General features: G+C 35.4%; 1 protein-coding gene across 1 annotated transcript in view; it reads left to right on the forward strand.

The window, feature by feature from the left end:
* Window positions 1-20,030, forward strand: part of ZNF385B (zinc finger protein 385B) — a 147,566-nt gene that overhangs the window by 117,489 nt on the left and 10,047 nt on the right. The window contains exon 5 of the mRNA XM_058809548.1: window positions 7,523-7,685. Coding sequence (XP_058665531.1) covers window positions 7,523-7,685 — 163 coding nt within the window. The remainder of the gene's footprint in view (window positions 1-7,522; window positions 7,686-20,030) is intronic.

Consider the following 20,030-nt stretch of genomic DNA (forward strand, 5'->3'; position numbering starts at 1 on the left):
TTGAGGCAAAGCAGAAAAGCACACCTAATAATTTGGCATTAAGGGACAATGAAGGTCATCTTACTGTTAAATGCATTTAAAGCTAATAAAGATGATATGATGATCGTGCTCATCTTTCTAAAAAGCCAGAAGGCAAATGTTTTAAGTTTAGGCAGGTATTAGCAAAAGTTGACTTTACAGATTTAAATAAATCATTCATGCTGTCAAAAGGATAATAAACAAAATAATCAATAGCATCACATAAAAATGTACAGAACTGTCATTGTCTTCTGTCAAACATTTTACATTTTTCTTATTTATAAGACTATATTGATTCTTTGGGTATGGAGGGTAGTGAAGCAGATAGGAGGTAATTAAAAGCATAAATCTCAGGAACTTGTGAAGGTAATTTTCTGTTTTGTAGACAGAACTGACAAAATGATGGAAGTTGTTAGCTCCAACATGACAGAAATACTGCATGATTATAGGGTACAGGGTTATAACATGATGGAAGTTCTGTTCAAATAACAGCTATTTAATGGAGCTTTTAACTAAGTTTGGTAAGGTATTTTAAATATGAGTTGACTTTTTATGGCATGGCTGATATTTTCACAGCTCCTTGGTTTTTCTGTGTTCTTTTCAATAATAATCTACCTCACTATTTTGAGAAATTAAGTGTTAGAAATCTGTATGGATGGAACTGATAAACTAATGCATAGCTTTGGTGTAAAAAATGTATGAACATGCCAGGTTTGCAGATTTCTTCAATTACATCTATTATTAATGACAAATGAGATAAAACTATATTTTTCAACACTACTTACAATTTATTATGTAATTTTTATTAGAGTTATGATTCTAGTCTTAACTTCTTCATAATTTATGTACTCAAATAAATATGCTTACTCTTACAGAATGGTTCTAACAGATAAACAAAATGATCAAACATTTTGTAGGCATCTTACCATTAAGAGAGCTTTCTAGTTTAGGGTCTGCTGTGAATTAAAATAACAATATTTTACAAACATAAATACCTCTCTGCTTCTGTCTTGCACAGTTAGTTTCCTTCTCTACCAGGACCACTGCCATTGTAATCAACTTGACGTTTAAAAGTGGGCAGGAACACAGGTGTTGAGAGGTGTTCTTTCTACAATATAAGTTATGACTATATTTAGGACTTGTTTTTTTAGCTTTAATTTATGTAAAATTTTTTTGTGATGCGCAGGAAAAAACTTGTCTTTATAAGTACTCCATAACAGAATGCAAGTTTTTAGGATTATTTTATATCTGTTCAGTCTTTCATTTGTTTCATTTTCCATGGTTGAGTTACTGGCAAAGACTTTGTGGTATTTTTCAACAGAAGATTTTTCATTAGAAATTGCCAATTGTATCAACACCAAATGAACAGAGGATTTGAGACAGGAGGGTGGAAAAGACCTCTCAGTTAATCAAGTCCAGCCACCACCGTGTTCACCACTAAACCCTATCCCCAAGTGCCACACCCAGGTGGTTTTTAGACAGTTTCAGGGATAGTGACTGCGCCACTTGACTGGGCAGCTGTTAGAATTAGAATTGCTGTTGGGAGCATTTCCCACCCAAGGTGGAATTCCTGCTTTAAGAAGGTGCAGTAGCAAGGGAGAAGAAATAGGAGCTGTGAGCCACCTTTTTCAGTTCCATTTCGTTGTGGCACTCACCTAATATCGCGCGCTCAAGGCGTGAGCCAGCATTTCCCATGTGGGTGCTTCAGAGCCTCCCTTTACTTCTGCATTTCTCCTTCTTTCTGTCCATGCAGATCTACATATATTTAATTGTATATGTTAATAGCCAGACTGGATGATGTGGTAGCCACATGATGTTAATAGCCAGACTGGATGATGTGGTAGCAGGTTCAAGCATTCAGATAGAGTTGATGGTACAATTGTCTTATTTCCATGAAGACCTAATGAAGGGCTATTTTAGCTGCTCTTGAATAAGCCTATAAAAAAACCTTGATCTCACACACATATGCACTGAACCTTTAGACTCACTCAAGCCTTCCATCAGGTTAATGTTTCTTTTTGTAGCAATAAGTTCAGTCAATTAGTCATTCACATCGCAAGTAGATTCTAAAACTCAGTCACTTGAGGACTGTCAAAATGAATCCTGTGGATTTTAAATACACTGTCAGTCACTGCTTCTGATGGGGAATATTCTGTTAGCTTTTGTGCTACAGTCTTGCCTGTAGTTCAGAGGTTTTTTAAAGGTAATACTGCCGTCAATGAATCCATATGATCTACCTGTTTCCTGGATATCTAAATCTTTTCAATATATGCAGATCTATAAACATTTTTAACTTTCTGCAAAATAAAACTAATGAAGTTGTTTTAAGCCCTAAAATAGGCTAATATCATTGACATTCAATTTCAAAAGCATGTTTACATGTAGAAGATAATTTAAATTGTTGATTTTTATTAAATGCTGTCTAATATATAAGGCTATTGTATATGTGTTGTATGTAGTCATACAGTTTAACATCCTGTTTGGATTTCAAATTTAATAATTTTTAGTTATAAGCAGCAATTTTAAATAAAATATTGCATTTGTATCATTTTTAAAGCAGAAAAATCTATCCTTTCTTACAGCCAAGTTATTAATCCTTATGACATAGGGACTTTCTTAAAAAATTAAAACATTCCTAAAGTTTGATTGGTTAGAGGTATTTAATTTGTACTAAAATTTTGTGGATTGAGCTAAGTTGTATAAATTTTAAGGTGTATAAATTAGAAAAATTATGGGGAAAATTACATGGTTATTTGTCAATTATATTCTTAATTATTTGCAACTTAATTTAAAATACAACTAGTCACTAAGCCATGGTCTGAAAAATATGTAGATGTATTTTTTTACTGTTATAAAATATACATCCCATTGATCAAAAAATAATGCCAGACAAATACATAAACACTGTTTTGGAATTTGGCCTGTCAGTACAAAGGTTTTTTTTTTACATTCTGATTCATAATGTCATGTTTATGGCAGCTTAAAGATTTTCTTGTTCATTAAACCTTACTAGCCAGTAGTAAGACAGGTTATTTTTTTAAATGTTATAAAGTATATATATATATATATATATATATGTATATGTATGTATATATATACTTTATAACATTTTTTATTACCAGCCTATAAGTAGGCAGTTTACTTTTTAAAGTGTTATAAAGTATATATATATATATATATCAAGCTAGTAGATCAGTCAGTTTTAGAGTCAATTAAAATTTAAACTTTCCGTTCAGTTAAGGAATTCTTTCATAGAAATATTTTCTTATTCCACTTTCTCAAAAAGTGTCCTTCTAACCTATTATGCATCCAATTTCAAAATGTTTATAATGATAATTCAAAGGTGAGGTTTAATATCAGCTATGAAAGCAATAGATGTAACATAATATTTTTGAAATGAAAAATAAATATTTAAATAATGTTGAATTGTGGCACAGATAAATTATTTTACTGTTGAATGAATTAATCCCTACAGTAAATGCAGCTGTTTACACTGGAATAAAGTATTTTGCAATTAAAATCATTATAATGTAGGAGTAGAGAAAGATATTTTTACTTAACAGATTTTTGTTTTGGTTTTTCCTAACTTTTTTTTATTGTCTTAAATATTGCTTTGCTGATAAACAATTTGCATTAATTAGTTGTACTTAATGATGATCAAAAAGTACCTTCAATATCCATTTAAAATATTGTATCCCAAAAATATTTACTCTTAAGTTAACTTTGTATTTTAGTAGCTGTTTATATTAAAATTGGTAAAGTGTCTTTCTTTTATGCACATTAATTTTGAACCCAATGTGTACACAACTTCCTATGGATTACCAGAGCAAATGAAAACAAATTTTCAGCTTCTTGCCTTAACTAAAAATGAAAATTGTATACATCATGGCTTATTTCAAAGATAAATCTAGTATTACAAGGATATGCAAAGCTCATAGCTTCTGCTCTAATGCTGTATTTGTGTCATAGGCAAGATTTAAGTGAGACTGGGAACAAATACATTTGCCTTGAATATGGTACTTTTACAAATATTTTATAAAATTAGAGTTATTAATGATCAGGAGATTCATAATCACATTAATTGGTATCAGTAATAATCAGAACTTGAGTTCCAATTTCAGATTGCCTCAGCTGCCCTTTTTCCTTTTGCTTGCTATGACTCCAGAAAACTCCAGAAAAAAGGTTTATGTTACATGGTAATACAGCATTTCAGTTACCAAAAGGCAGCTGAATCAAATTATTTATCCCACAGTGCAAAAAAGCAAACTCTGAACTTCAAGTGTATCTGAAAGGACTAGAAAATAGTGCTTATGTGATTAGGAAAGATTGCTTCCATACTTTTCCATACTTTAGAGGAATGCTCCTCTAACTTCATGCTTGGAAAGAGTATCTGTGTTTCTATTCACAGAACAGAGATGAGTTGAGAAAGTCTAAAAAACCAAAGGTTTAACAGTATCCAGCCCCTGAAACTTGGCAAAGTCAATGCAGAAACAAATAGTTATCTACTTAACTGACAAAGTGAGGCTCTGAAACAATTTTTTAAAGGTAGATTTTTGCATCCCCTAACTACTTTAACGTCCAACCTGGAGAATCCCACCTGCCCCCTACTTTGAACAGTGTTGAAGAAGGGTGGCATTTCCAAACCCTTGCTTAGATTGGTCACAGCAATACTTTTCAGCCTTATAACGTACATATAAAGCTGTGAATTTGATATTTTATGATAATTGGAAAGCTTAAAAATTAGTCCATTCACCATGATTCCGTGAAGCTTTGCTTGTTGTTATGGCAATCTTAATTTTAATTCTGCCTGGGCTTGTTTGTTCTCAACAGGTCTCATGTACACTATATGAGGATTGAATGAAGGGAATCAAAAACTGTAGTAGGTTGTTACTGATATTGCAGGCACTATTATTGCAAATATCAGCAGAAAGGCTTATATCAAGCAATTGACTTACTAAGTCTTTCTCTTGAGTGCATTTATGTCTCTTATGTCATAGCTTTGGCCTCAGGCAGCATATGATCCTATCAACAGCACACATATGCGCGGAGTTTAGAGTTCAAATATTTAAAGGGACATCATCAACTTGAGGATGCTTAAGTAGACAATCTTCTACTTGCTATTATTAAATTTTAAAGTGTTGGAATGGAAAGGGTATCTATTCACCCCAATTTTTAGCTCCATTTTTTGTACACTGCAATGTATGAACAGTTTATTGGAAAACACTGTTCTGATGCGTCATGTCACAACTGCAAAGCTTAAGAGAAATGGGAAAAAACCCAGCAAAGGTGGAGAGAGACAGGATGGGACTCCTGTGCCTCATAAGGCACATTGGCACAGCAGGGCAAAAGCAGGACTGTGCTCCTCTGCCTGCATTCAGAACTGGACAGATCCAACCCAGAAGTTGACAAGTGTCCCTTTAAGTAGTGCACATAGTACTAGTGGTATAGCTCGTTAGTTGTTTCTTTATAATCCTTAAATTGTGTTTGTATGCGTGTTAATTTTTCAAAGGTTTTAAAATCAAGAAATATTTTAATAGCAATTGGTGAGTAAACTCTTTGCTGTTTTTATAATAAAGTTTTTAAAAGACATCTCACTTTCAGAGGAATTCAAAATAAAACTAATCTAGCAGCCTTTCTTACTGAATGCTTGCTTACTAAAATCTCCTGTGAAAGGAAAGATGCACCCACAACAACTGTCCTGAGATGCAAAGCACTGTTTCATGGGCTGTAAAATCACTTAAGAAGTTCTGGTGTGTAAGAACTTCACTCCTCTATTTTAGCAACAATTCTCCATCAGTTTAATGGTGCCAGTTACTTGTGTGAGGACTCCAACATGCTGTCTGTTCTCTTGCCCACTCCAGCTGTTTCTCCTCTTCACTTCTTCTCTACCATATGATAAAGCTGTTATTACATGCTGTCCCGAGGTGACTGTATTGTAATGCCCATTTCTGCTGGTCTTAAAACAGTTTTCTTCATTATGGCAGCACTCTTTATGGAGTTCAAGATATTAGATATCTTAGATATTATAGTTGCTCTTTATAAAAAGCATGTGACTTGTTTCATGGCTCGCTTCATTTAACACAGCAAACTAAATAAAGTAGTAGATAATTGATTGACAAGAGAGAATGAATGTGGATTTGCATGAACACAGTGAAAGTTTACTTGCACTGATGTTTTTTATGCCAGGTGCCAAGATGTGCTTAGAAGAAGCATGCTTTCTCTGAGTGTTTTAATTTGAAGTAAACAACAATATTAACTTCTTTGGTTAATATGTAACCTTCAATAGAGGCACCTAGTGGTATGCCTGAAATAATGTTTTAAAATTGTGTTTGGAAATATTAATAATGCCATGCTATTGCTGAATAGTACAATGTAATGAAAACAGACTGGTTTGGAGAGGACTTTTTTCTTGCCCATTATTTGGTAAATTAATTTATTAAGAAGTCAGGAAAAACACTTAAACTTGTTAGCTGAAATTTCGAAGCTTTGGAGTTTGTATTAAGTATGTAATTCCTTAGTTTTGCTTCTAACAAAGTGGCCTGATTTGTCAGGCATTTGATTATATAGAGTCAGGAACAATGAAGAGATTTGCCTTGAATATGGTACTATTGAAGAGGACTCAATATCACTGAAAAAAATGGGCAGATATTTCAGATATTTATGTGCCTAGCTTTAGCTGTGCAACTTCAAAAACACTGACCTAGTTTCTGAAGCTAGTTTTAAGGCAAAGGTGACGTAAACATTTCAGTAGATATTTACACTATTCTGTTTGGGCAGATTAAGACAAAATAAATAAATAATAATAATTTTAAAAAGCTCCTCTTCTCCAGTCATACAGGTTCCAATTTTCTTAGCATTTAAAAAATAGCATTCAAGGCAATTTTTAAAGCAGTAAAGACTGGCAGGTATTTAGTTTTCTATGTTTTACTTCGGTCTACTGAAGTTTACAGATATGGTGTTTCCTCATGTTAACTCTTATTTTTTTCATCTAACAGTGAAGTAATATTTTTTCAATTGTCTCAGTTGCTGTTAGTATGAAGGTGAATGTATTTTATGACATCTGTATTAGATCAAACAGAAGGAGAAATGGGTTATTAATCATGTTTCAGCACAGAACATCTTTCTAACTGCAAGTAATAAAGATTAGGGAACACCACATGAAAATTGAGTAGCATCTTTCTGAATTGGATGTGTTTACATTTGTGTAGTCCATTAAACTTTTAAGAGCCATAGAAGTAAAGAATTACATTAGGAGTGACAGAGCTTTATGTAATCTTGAAGCCTCTTTTTCCAAGTTGCTGAAAACATGCAATATTCATTAAAATCCTATCATTTTAATATATAAGAACTTACATCCATGAAAAGTGTTAGTATAAAGCTATTAAAAATTTTTAGGTGGAATAATATGGTGCCTACTATTGAAAGTGTCACTTTTCTGCCTTGTCATCCACTGTATTATATACAAGTGCAAAAAGAAGTGAGCCTGATTTGTTCTCCTTTGTAGAGCCAGGCCGAGGCCCACTACAAAGGAAGTAAACATGCCAAGAAGGTCAAAGCTCTAGAGGCAACGAAGAACAAGCCCAAAGCTGGTTCTTCCAAGGACAGCGCAAAGGTTAACACGGGCTGCTCCACCGTGCCAGTCGCAGCCAGCATCTCTGACAAATCAGGTCAATGCAAACTTTTTGTTCTATGCATCCTTTACTTTCTCCTTTTTTGTGTGTTTGTACGAGAGAAGTTGGTTGCGTGATAGTGATCCATAACTTGTCTTTTCTAAACTATTAACTGTGCTTGTACAGAATAGATTTGTTTTGATACTCTTAAATTGCTATTTCACGTCTGTGAAATAACTGGTGTCCCTGAATGCTACAGTGTATTTTTTTAAAACCTATGAAATTTACTATTAAAAAGTATGGATGTTCTTATGGCAGTAGTGGATGAGTGTGGGTGGAGTGTGAATTCTGAGGTTATATATTTAGCTGAAGCACAAGAGAACTTTGTAAGAAATTTTTCCTTTCTCAATAAGACAATCTTGCTCTAATGGGAAAACACAACTAAAGAAATGTGAAGCCTTGTGGCCTGGGTATTTCCCGATACTCACAGCTCTTTAGTGATTCGACATCACTTTTTTTCTTCTTTTCTTTTTTTTCTTTTTTTTTTTTTTTTAACCCTCCAGATGAGTAATCTGAGGAAGGTCAGCAACACTAATAGCAGTAGAATTACTTAAGTTTCTGCTCTGTCAGTGTTGTATTACTGAATGAAACAGGAGACTTCCATGAACTTGCTGACAGTGTTATTCAAGAGAAGGCCCCTACTGTGGATTACCCAACTGTCAGTCCACTAGATTACTGCTGATAAATTTGCTTCTACCTAGGGAGTCATTTATTATCCTCTTCACCAGAGCTGATCTTGACTCAGGTGCCATGAGGTGAATAACAGTTTTTCGACATGTGCAAAAAAAAGACAAAAAAAAAATCCAACTCAAAAAAAAGTATCAGTGACTATTTGTCATTCTGCTGTTTTTACAGCCATTTCAAAACTATCTGTGGATTCTGAACAGTGTCAGTGGATGCCAAATTTTGGGTTGATTTTCCTAGCAAATCACATTTTAGTTTTGAGAGATGAGCAGAGTTCAGGTAGCATCTTCAGGTAAACAAGACATGCTACTATAAAACAGTAGCAATATGCCATTGATCTAAATATAAGGTAGGCTACTGAACAGAAAGAGATTTAAAATATTTAGTAAATTTTTACGATCTGAAATATTGAAAATAGATTTTTTAAGATAGGTTACTGCTCCAGGTGTACATGGTGAGAACTCAGACCATAGCCAAAGAAAAATATCAATTAAGACTTTAGAGGACTTAACATGTTAATTCTTCTGTGGTAACATAATTTTATAATGCCATCCCTCTCCAATGCCAAATGTTGAGGTCCAGATAGCAAAAGTACCATCATCTTTTTCAAACTCCATCTTTTTCTTCCAGAAACCTTCTGGAGCGGTTTCATGTTTCCTTTGCCAGACTCTAAGATCTGAATTGTATTTATTCTTTTCTTTCCCCTGCAGTGTATCTAAAATCTACGTTCAGTTTTTGATAAAATAATACAACCAGTCAAAAGGGAAACCTGCTCTTGATATTTTTTTATTGCCCTGTTTTGACAGTGTGTTGTTATGCTATTAATTACTCTGCACAAATTAGACAGATTACCATCTGTGTCTTTTGGATTACACCACTGCAACTGTTTCTACGTTAAAAATAAATCCCACTGGCAATTTAGTTAAATGCTTTCTTCCCATCAGGAGAACAGTGGGATTCTCTGTGGGGAGAGTAGGCTCCTCAGAGCCTCTTACTGCCGTACAGGGGACGGAGGACGGGATGTTTGGGAGGAAAAAACCTGAACTTGATGCAAATTTTCAGTATTTGTATGGAAAGCTCAACACAGAGATGGGTAACAGCTTGAAGATCAGAGATTTTATCAGACCTGGAAGAAACCATAGTTTTGTTCAGCTGCAGTTTCCCTTACAGATATTATTGCCCATCTATTCTTTGACATGTGTTTATCTCCTTAATGTAATGCTTATAAAACTAAACTAAAGCAGTCATTAAGTTGCCATTGGGTAGAGTTTTGGGCTTTTTTTTTTTTGCTTTTTTTTTGGTTGGTTTTTTTGCTTTGGAGCAAAAAAATCTACTTATGCCATTTTTTTCTGAATCTTTTAACACAGCTTTCATTCTCTGTACTAGTACTAGATATTAACTTTCTAGGAATATTTTCATTTTCCTTACAAAACTTTCCTTAGTATCTCTAATGCTAAGAATTTCAGTTCATGTGTGTATTTGTGTTCTTTTTTTATCCTGATTTGCAGAGGAAATGAGACTTATGGTAATATCATCTATTCCTATATTTATTCTTTTCTGGCTGTGTCTTCACAATTTTGACTTTATTGCCTAGTGTGCAAAAACAAACAAAAAAGAGATGTAGAGATTTTGATCCCATAAATCCTATAAAAAAGTCCTATAAATCCTATAAGTTTGATGAAAACTAGCACCTAGGTAGAAGTCCTAGCTTATGCTCTATCCTGAAAGATGCTGCCACATGAGCTCTGTTTTGCTTGACCTCCTGAATGACCAGGGAATTAGTGTTCGGTATGGGACAGTTGAAAGTGTGTATGTGTGCGTAGATCTGAAAAAAATTGTTTTAGAAGTACATAAATTAAATGAGATCAAGGAAGAGAATTAAATTCCACCACTTGGGAAGCTGCTGTTTAGCCAATGTACTTTGGAGAGTTGCTGAGAAATGTTCATCAAGTAGTAAATAATTTCTGGTGTCCTTTTCCAGGGTATAGAAGAGTAGAAAGAGAAGCTAAACAGAAAAGACAGTTATAAGTTCTTGTGATCTTTTTTTATCTGCTGTAGTTCCACGGGTATTAGTGCAGAAAGGGTAGGGAGCATTGCAGTAAACTGATAATCTGCAATTATTCTCTTATGTAAGTCTTGCTAATAAAGGGGCACAACAGGCATGAGTAGCACCCCTTCTGATGTGCTGTCACTTTGAATGAGATAATGATGTATGATTTGGAGCTCTCCAGACAGAACAGTTGTTAAATATTGAACTAAAATGTCAGGTTAAGTTTGCTACAGAGCCATGGGTTCTTTGAGTCAGACATGGCATGAAGTCCAAAACACTTACTTGTCAGATGTAACTATAGTACTAATAGGAAAAATAATTTCACTGTTAGCTCAGCAAGTGATGAGTCTATCAAAGGCAAAACACAAATTCATCCAGTCCTTATTTTTCAAAATGTATGATGCAGTGGCCTCTCTACAGCTGTTCCTTTGAGCTTGAGAAATGTGGCTGCTGGTAGAGCTAAAGTTAAACTAATCTTTGAGGTTTTTTGGGATATTTCCAGAAGAATGGAGGCTCCTGCAGGCAAAAGTGGCCTCAGTCAAATGGAAAGACCTGACTGTGGTCTGAGCATGACATTGTGAGCATGACATTGTCAAGTTCTGTCAAACATAAGGGAAACTTCTGACAGCTTCTCACAAGAGCCACCTCTGTAGCCCTCCCACTACTACAGCCTAGCCATGCAAACTCAGCACAGTGGCAAAGATTCCTTTCCCTCCCAATGGAAGCCCAGGGTTTCCAGGATGTCTGCACAGAATGACAGATATATTTATGGCATTTCTTTAGGAAAGGGCAAGGGTAATAACAAGTACCTAACATAGTTTAGAATATTTGAAGTGTGGTTTAAATACAGCTCTAAGAATGCAATAGAATATAGTGTCTGTGACCCCAGGTCAGCATAGTCTAGATGCTTACAGTGATGAATCCTTCAGGAATGCATATGATAATTACTGGATTGAAATGTCACTGTTTACTTATCAAGCAAAGAGGAATTCTTTGATCCTGCTTCTACATCAAAATAAATAGTTCAAAATGAAGCATACAAATGATGTGGTATCAACTTCTTTGCATTTTGCTTTGATATGAAAATTAGAAAGTAAATGCAGCTGTTTTAAACTACTCAAGAGTCAAAATCATATTTCAGATTATAAAAGATAATTTTTGGCCTTTGATCATTCACTGTATGCTCTATTGGCCTCATGCCCATTTGTGAAATGATAGGTATGGGTATTTCAGGTTCAATTTTTGTTGCAGAAGAGCAGAAGACTCTGTACTTGGGAATTAGTAGGTAGAGATAAACCCTTTGGATGGTCTATGAAACCCCATTTTGTTCAGCTGGCAGGAATATGGTAATTAGTTGTCCCATTAGGTAGGATTGGCAACTCCAAGCTATATCAGACTTAGAAAAGTTGACCTTGTGGTCTTGTCTCTGGGTTTTAGTTCATCAACGGCTCTCTGTGTAATGCTTTCACAACAAAACTGCTTTTATTCCTAAAGTAGTGTGCAACATGTTGAATCACGTTTACTCAGGAAGCTTATCATGGGTTGGATTTCTCCAGTCCCCATTGCCAGTGCTGTGTATTCATCAAACAGCAATGAGGTGAAATGTCCCAATGGAGGGCTCAGTTTTTATTTTATGAGTCCACCATCAGGACACTCCCTTACTCATCTTGCTCTCATTGCTTATGTTAAAAATCATTCTGCCACTGCTCAAATTCTAAACCTTTACATATGAAACTCTTTACTTGGACTAATGCAAAAAATGATACCAGATCTCGTAGCAAAATCTCTTTTCACATTAACATGTATTTCCATTTATGCCCTTGTTTTGCACATATTTCAAAGGAATGGCTTTTTTACATAGCTCAAATAAACTGTTTCTTATATGATCCCTATATCATATAAGTAGCTAGGAGCCAGAGACGTATAACCTCCCCAGCTGAACTGCAGTGTATTTGTCCTGGGAAATTTGAGGTTATTTGTCACACAGATACCACAAGGACCTCAAACGCACAATGCTTCTAATTATTCTTATATTTCATGTAATGTACCAAAGTCCTCTAGACCTCGAATCAGGTTGTGACAAAGTTGAATTTTGAGGGTGGGGCAGGGATAGGGAGAGGCTCCAAGAGAGGAACAGGACAAGGATGTGTTTGGCATTTAGAGGTTCTGCCTTATGCCCTTCAAAGATGCTGGTGCTTTTGTCTGGCCTCCTTCAAAAGCTACTGATGAGCCTCATCAGTTCTTCACATTTATGCTGACATAAAGAGTTCTGCTGAAGCTGAACTCCATAAAATAACCATGCATCTGTGTTTATGTGGATTCAGATAGTGCCTGCTAAGCACAGGCATATTCCTGTTAGATAAAGGTATTCGTTTATGGTCAACTAAGTAGTAAATTCAGTCTGGATCAGCCACCAAGGAGAGGCACTTCAAGGGCATTTTTCCATTGCATTCTTTGAGGTAAGCTTTGTTCTTTTTTGAGTCAGTGTTTTGATTCAGCTATATGAAGATCCTTCTATATTGCCATCTGTTGACACTCTACCCCAAAACAGAGGTAATAGCACTGTATAGAATTTTCTGCTTGACTACAGTGCTTTTACAATTGATAATAGAAAATATTATTAATAAATGATCATAAGTTTATCACAGTTACACTGTTGCAAGTGCCATATGTGTACTTACATCCATGGCACATGCAATGCCTGTATTTCATTTAATAGTAAATAGCTTCTGAGCCTTTTCTGGCAGGTTGTTTCAACCACACTTTCAGGAAGTTGCAGTTTGGGTTATACTTTTAGGATGAAAGGTGAGCCAAAAGAAAAATTAGCAAGTCAAAGTCTGTGAACAGGAAATCATTATAATAAGTGCTTAAAGATCCCAACCTTCTTCCCTGCCAGCCGTAGTGTTCATACTTTTGAAAAGTGGGTATTCAAACCTCATCTTTCTGTGTGTCTAAATCTGAATGGAAAACCAGTCATACTGTGTATTTTGCTGTTGATAAGCTCCTGGGAAGTCTTTGGTCTGTCTGTAATGCTAGCACATTTCAAATTCTGCACCTCAACTGAAAACTGATTATAGGTGCCATTAACTGAGAAACAAGCTCTGCAGCTGACACATGTACATTGATGAGCTGTTGCAATTCTTGTTCAAACTGGAAAAGGCCAAAATTCTCTTCTCTCTCCAGTTTTTGTAGCAATCAGAAATATATGCAACCAGGATTTTCCTTGGAAGGAATGATAAAGTTTTGCTTTTCTTGCAGTAAAATAAGCATAAGCTTTGGATCAAAAATATATTGTAAGATGAAATAAGACTCTTTTGGATGTTCTGCTCTGTGCCTGAGCGCTCATGTCCTGTATCATTAAAACTAAATACCTCTAGTAATTCAACTTACTCAAGTTCTAAAAACATGAATTTCAAAGCATTTTTTTACCAGCATTCTTAAAATGATACAAAGTTTTTCTTTCTTTGAGAAGTAGTGATAGGCATTTGGCCCAGCAGAACTGACTCTACTGCTGTTGCTGGACAATGGGAGCAGGGCCAGGGATGCTTCAGCTGCTGGGATTTTTTTTTAGCTAGATATATTTTGTCATTTAAAGAATCCTTTCACATACATTGAATCTTTCAGCACCTCTTTAATACTCTGAAATCAGGCATCTGTTTTTCTTGTTTGTTCTGTTAATGATCAAATATAGGATTGCCTATTGAATATCCTGAGAGGATGTTTTTAATAGGATGATGTCATAAGGGAATGATAGTAAGGTGAGTATGAAATAACAATATAACTTGCTAAAAAGATACCTGCTGGTTCTGTTGGGTTTTTTAACAACCCTGGGAGGAATAATTTCAATTATATTTAATACTTTCACAGTACATATTGAAGCAACATATTCCTAAGGAAAAAAGGCAGCTCTTCTGGTACCAGATGTCTATTTTTCACTGGTACCAGAGAATAAATAACAGGATTCTGGTGATTATTCATACAATTGGTCGTTGAATAAAGTTTTCTCTGTGTTCAGTTGTGTGAAGTTAAAGGCTGTGTTGAAGTTGCAAAATTTAAGTTTTTTCCTTTTCTCTGAGTCCTTGAATGAATTTAGTGACCAAATATAAAAGAATGGGTCAGGAAAAATGCTGCTTCAGTAGTGAAGGGGGAAATCTACTTCATTTCTTATAGTAGAAAAATTATTTATGCAAACATTAGGCTACTCATTATTTCCTTATTACTTGCTTTCAAGGAGAGTGAAAATATTTTAGTGTCAGTTAGACAAGTTATATCTGAAATACAATTTATTCGTCAGACCTTGAGGGCACGACTGAATGCTCACAGTCCTCAGGCAAGCCTGCTACAGAAGTGGGTGAGGATGCACAATTACAGATGTCATTTAACTGAAATGAAGATGAGTGTTTCATAACTGGCTTTAACTGCTGTTCTGCCTGGGCAAGTACTGAGCGAGCAGTTCAGACACAGGCCCATGAGAATGTACTTGCAGAGTGTGTCAGTTCTCCTTGATTCTTTTATTTAGATGACCATAAATTTCATATTAAGTTCTAAAGCACTTCAGCATCTGAGTATAGAGTTTTAAGATTTTTGTTTTGCACAAGCTGCAAGTGAAATATGTTTCTAGTGATATATTTCAGATTCATAAATGGTGGAGCCAATGCACAGCTGAGATGATGAACTGAGACTAAGCAGAAGTGAAGGATCTCTGAGTAAAATACTGTATGCTTTTTATAATCTTTGAAAGTTATTTTTCTAAGCATTCTTGCATTATTAAAGTTTAAAAGACAGTGCAATACTATAAGTTTGCATTCCAGGATGTCAGAAATAGATGTAGCAGAATTTGGAGTGGGAGTGTAAAATATTTTCAAAATAATAGATGTCTGGTGCCAGAAAAAGGTAAGTTTATAGTTCACAAAAACATTTGCTTTCACCCATATATTTTGTAATAGCAAATATTATACTGCATTTCAAGCTTTACTCACACTGTATTAAAATTTTCCAACTCACAAATTTTCCTATCCCAGCCCAAACAGACTGGCATAGCTCAGAAAAGATGAAAGTAAATATGCCTGGCTATAAAGCAACAGGACACAGGAAGACTGAGCTTTAACATCATCTCAGTTTATGGATACTCTTTAAATTAACATTCACACTTGCTATCTGTGTTTTAGATACTCCTTGTTTTCAGCTGCCAGCACTGTAGTACTATTGATATTTCTGAGTTTTATGAAAAAACTTCTAGTGATAGTTTTCCCAACTTGTCAACATGTCACTGAGAAATACATAGATATTGGCATTATACACCAGGAAATTGCTCTGCATTGTAGACAAGTTGATTTTCTCCACAAGTAACAGGTCTAAAAATTAGAGGAGGAGGAAGCTGGGAATTGTGATAATGTTTTTTCAAATTAGGCAAAGAGAAGTCTGATACAATGTGCATTCTGTAAAATATCATTAAGATCAGCAGATGACATAGAGGCACAATGCAAATGGCCTTGAGTGTTCAAAGTTTGTTTTCTCTAGAAGTCTTGCATACACACCGGCATTTTGACTAACAAAAACAGTACAAAATCAACCCTTGTTATTCCTGTAGCTTTTGCACTGAGAAATTGCATTGTGTTGAAGTATGAAATAAGAGGCTTTTGAAATGCCCTTTGTTGATACATAACAATTTTTCAGTTATTTTACTCTATGTTTTATATGTATGTACCAACTTTTTTTTTTTTTTTCCTTCCCCTGCTGGTGAGTGCATACAGATTTTTCTTGATCTTGTCTTGTAAAACAAGCACTAGCCAGCCAACATAAACCAATTCCCTAAGAATCTCCAAATGTGTAAATAATTGATTAAAAATCATAGGCAATACAGCAGGATCACCGCTGACAACCCAGTAATTAAAGAAGCAGGAACTTTCAGCTCAGGAAGGTGTAGGTACAAATAGGTACAGGATTTTGCAAGGCAAGGTTTTACACTTGCAGAGCTACATGTACTTCTGAATATTTTCTAATTCTCAACAGTCCACTTTCAGAAAAATTAAATCCAACCAAAATTGCAGGAGCAAACCTTTTTTTAACTTTATTCAGATCAGCAGAATTATTTTCATACTCTGAAGAAAATGCAGGTTCCCTTGTAAGAGGCATCCTTTGGCATCCTTTGGTATGCCAAATCAGAAATAAAGTATCTAAGAAATTGTCAGCATCACTGCTGTAACACAGCCATGCAAGTGATACTTCTGAAGTAAAAAAGGATATTTGGGTTCAGCCTGTTGAAGAGTAGTGATGCAGTTAAGCAAATAATCATTCTAGCTACCAAGTTCACCTAATATTGCGCAGCCATCCAGACATTTCCTGATGTTAGCTTCAGTATCTTGAGAAAATATGTTGCAGCTTATTTGAGGGCACATTTGTGTTTGAGAAGAAAAGCTTTATATTTATAACTTCCATTTTTTTCTCATCTTTGTATAGAGACTAAATTTGTTCTCTTCAGCATGTGTCAGACTGATTTATTTCATTATGTAAAATTTAACTCTTTTTCATACCTGCCTGAAGTACAAGAAAACACATTTTACAAAAAATGAAAAGCAACCAAAGGGTTAATAGATACACTGTGCTGTCTGATTTGCATGTAGGTTTGCAGTGGAATTTTTCTAGAACAGAGCCCTACGGGTTTTTCAGCCTCATTTCTCAGTAGACTGCACAACTGGTGAGAAAGTAGGTATTTTGTCTGACAGCCATTAGAGTCTCATTATTCAGCAAATGTGCAGATAGAACAAAACTTATTTTGAAATACCTTATCCAAGTTTGCTAACTCCATCTTAATGCATGTGAAGAAATAATCTAATGCTCTTTGTTGTTTGTTTTGTTAGGGGGTTTTGTGAGTGGTGCTGAGATGCAGGAATAGAGTACTTACAAATCTGTAAAGGTTGTGACCTCTAGTAACTTAATTGTCATCCTGCTATTGTCTTTACAGCATATATTACTCTAAGTGTTCATCTTTTCCATCATAAGAACAACAATTAATTGTGTGTTTGTGTATTCCTCTATAGATAGCACTGTGAACCAGAAGAAAAAGCTTTCTGTGAAGAGCAGTGTTTTGAAACCTGCTTTTCTTATTGGAGCTATTGTCTGACTTTCTATTCAGTAACTTTTCTGCTAATACACTGAAAGAGCCCCTTCTTTTCATCCTGGTAATTCAGTCACTTATGATCTCCTCCGTTCAAATCTTATTTCAGGCCAAGGAGATGTACAACAGCTCTTGTTTCTAATATAATTATTTGTGGGTGTTCTTGTTCTATCCCCAGGACTATGTTCCAGTGTAGATCCTAATGTTTGGTTAGGCAGTCCTACAAGTTCAGTGTGACTAAATCAGTTTTCCCCACCTTGATTTTATTTTGTTGTAGTTTCTTAACATCTCCCTTAATTACATTCAGCCAGGCTTCTTATCTCTTTGACTGTGATGTCTCGAATGGTTTTTGGTTTAAATGCTGCAAATTTTATTACAATATTTCTGAGGTATTGATTTTTCTCTCTCTGGATTTATGTCCTTCACTTTCAAAGCTCTCCATACCTTTGTATGTCTTTCGTAATACACTTTTAAATGTTGTCTTGAACCACACAACGCCATTTGAAACCAGCTTCTGATACAGTTTCCTGCTTTGCCTGAACTTATTTGTAAAGAGTTCCCTGCAATCAGATGCTAAACTTACTTCTTTCATTCTCGCCTTTAAAAATTTCTCTTTTGCTGTGATGCACTGAAAAACAGGAAAATGCTTGTGAGCAGTTTGACTGCCACAATGGTGCCTGTGTCAGTGACTGGTTGTCGTGTCTCTCTGTGGTTTCATACCTGTCTGCAGGGCTCATCTCTGCCCTTAAACTGAGCGTTTTGTCTGGGGAACAGCTTCTTCTGTGTGCAGACAGCTTGGAACAGAGAGGTCAACTGGTAACTGTTAAGTAACTTTTTGAGTAACACACCTATCTTTAGCATTGTCAGTGGGCATATTTTGTGAAGTGTGGGAAAAAGTGTAATTAAATTTTTTACTTTTTAGATTTATTTCACATGTGCCAAGCATTTAGCATGTCAAATTTAAACTGACAATTTTGTTTTTCAACAGACAAATTTTTACATTTTGTTTATGGATGCTAATAGAGTTTCACTGATAAACTTTTCAGCAAAATTTCTTGGATTGTCTACTAGTGAAATTAATGCAACTGATTTTACTTTTACTATGTAGTTGTTCAGGGCAAGAATATTTAACACTCTGACAATCTCATGGAGTTCCTTTTTCCGTTCTGTAATCACTTTATGCTACAAAAGTTCTTTAATGCAGCCCAATATTCACAGGCATATATGGAGCTGTTGAAGCTACAGGGAGAACCTGATAATCTGCTTCGCTCAGTTCAGCTTTACCGGTATGGGAGATATGTTTGCTTTTCCTCAGACTGTCTCTTAGTCTCCAAAATCAGCACTTCAAACTAATAGCAGCTCCCTGTAGCACAACTGATGTGGACTCAAGATCATCACAAGACAATCTTTATCCCAAAAATAAAATATTAACATTTACTTTCAGAAATCACTTTGGATTTTAGCTTCCATAGGAAGTGACCTAGTTAGAAATCAGTTGAAAATGCAGAGGATCACCAAGCAGTCCTTTTTTTAAAAGGTTGTTCTTTCAGCAGTGATGTGGTATTGTTATTATTATATTATTATCTTATTATTATAAGGCACCTTATAAGGCCTTATCTTATTATTGTAAAGCTCCACCATAAACAAGGCTGATTGACCCAAAGGCTTTGCCCCTAACTGTGCATCAGTTGTGCTCACTGGTTTTATGGCCCTGATAACCATGCAGTGACTGAGTTACACAGGAAAAAAATGTGACTGGTTTAGACTGGAAATTGCACTGGATATTGCGTGGCTCTTTCCTTCATGTTTTTCAAGAAGAGAAGACACATATGTTTTTACTATTTTTTTACCTTTGCAATGGAGAATAACTAACATTTTACTGCCAAAAATAATTTTTCCATTATGATCTCTTCTAACTTGGTAATGTGCACTGTTGTGCAAGCAGGTAAAAGAAATATAAAATCAGATTTCTATACCTAGGATGGCAAATGAGTGAAGCTCACAAAAGAGCTTCAGTGCAGGGTTGTAGAGCAGCAGTGGCCACTTTGCAGTGGCTGTGCTGCCCTTTTGCTGTCAGCGCTTTGTGCACAGCTGCTGCTCAGTGCCTGGAGCTGGGGGAAGCAGTGAAGGATGTGGCAAAGGGAAGGTGTGAAGCTGAAGCTGGGCAGTGGGTGGCTGTAAGCACAGTGTGATCTCTTCCCAGTGCAGAGCCAGCTGCATCACAGCCAGTGCTGGGCAGCGTTCTTAGTCCCAGGATCCTTCCCTCTCTGTGTGCCCAGCCTTCAGCACAGAATGTGCGCAGTAGTCCCAGTTTCTGGTGGAGAGGAGAAGCAGGCAAATGCAAAGTTATACTTTTTTATTACATGAAGACACACACAAAATATGTATTTTCAGTAATTGGAATATAGTTCTGTTACTGTTACAGCAAGAGCAAATTTATTTATTACATACAGCAGAAAATTTTACAGTTTGAAAACCTGACAATTTTGTA

The sequence above is a fragment of the Ammospiza caudacuta genome, chromosome 8 (assembly GCF_027887145.1).
Source record: "Ammospiza caudacuta isolate bAmmCau1 chromosome 8, bAmmCau1.pri, whole genome shotgun sequence".
Classification (NCBI taxonomy): domain Eukaryota; kingdom Metazoa; phylum Chordata; class Aves; order Passeriformes; family Passerellidae; genus Ammospiza; species Ammospiza caudacuta.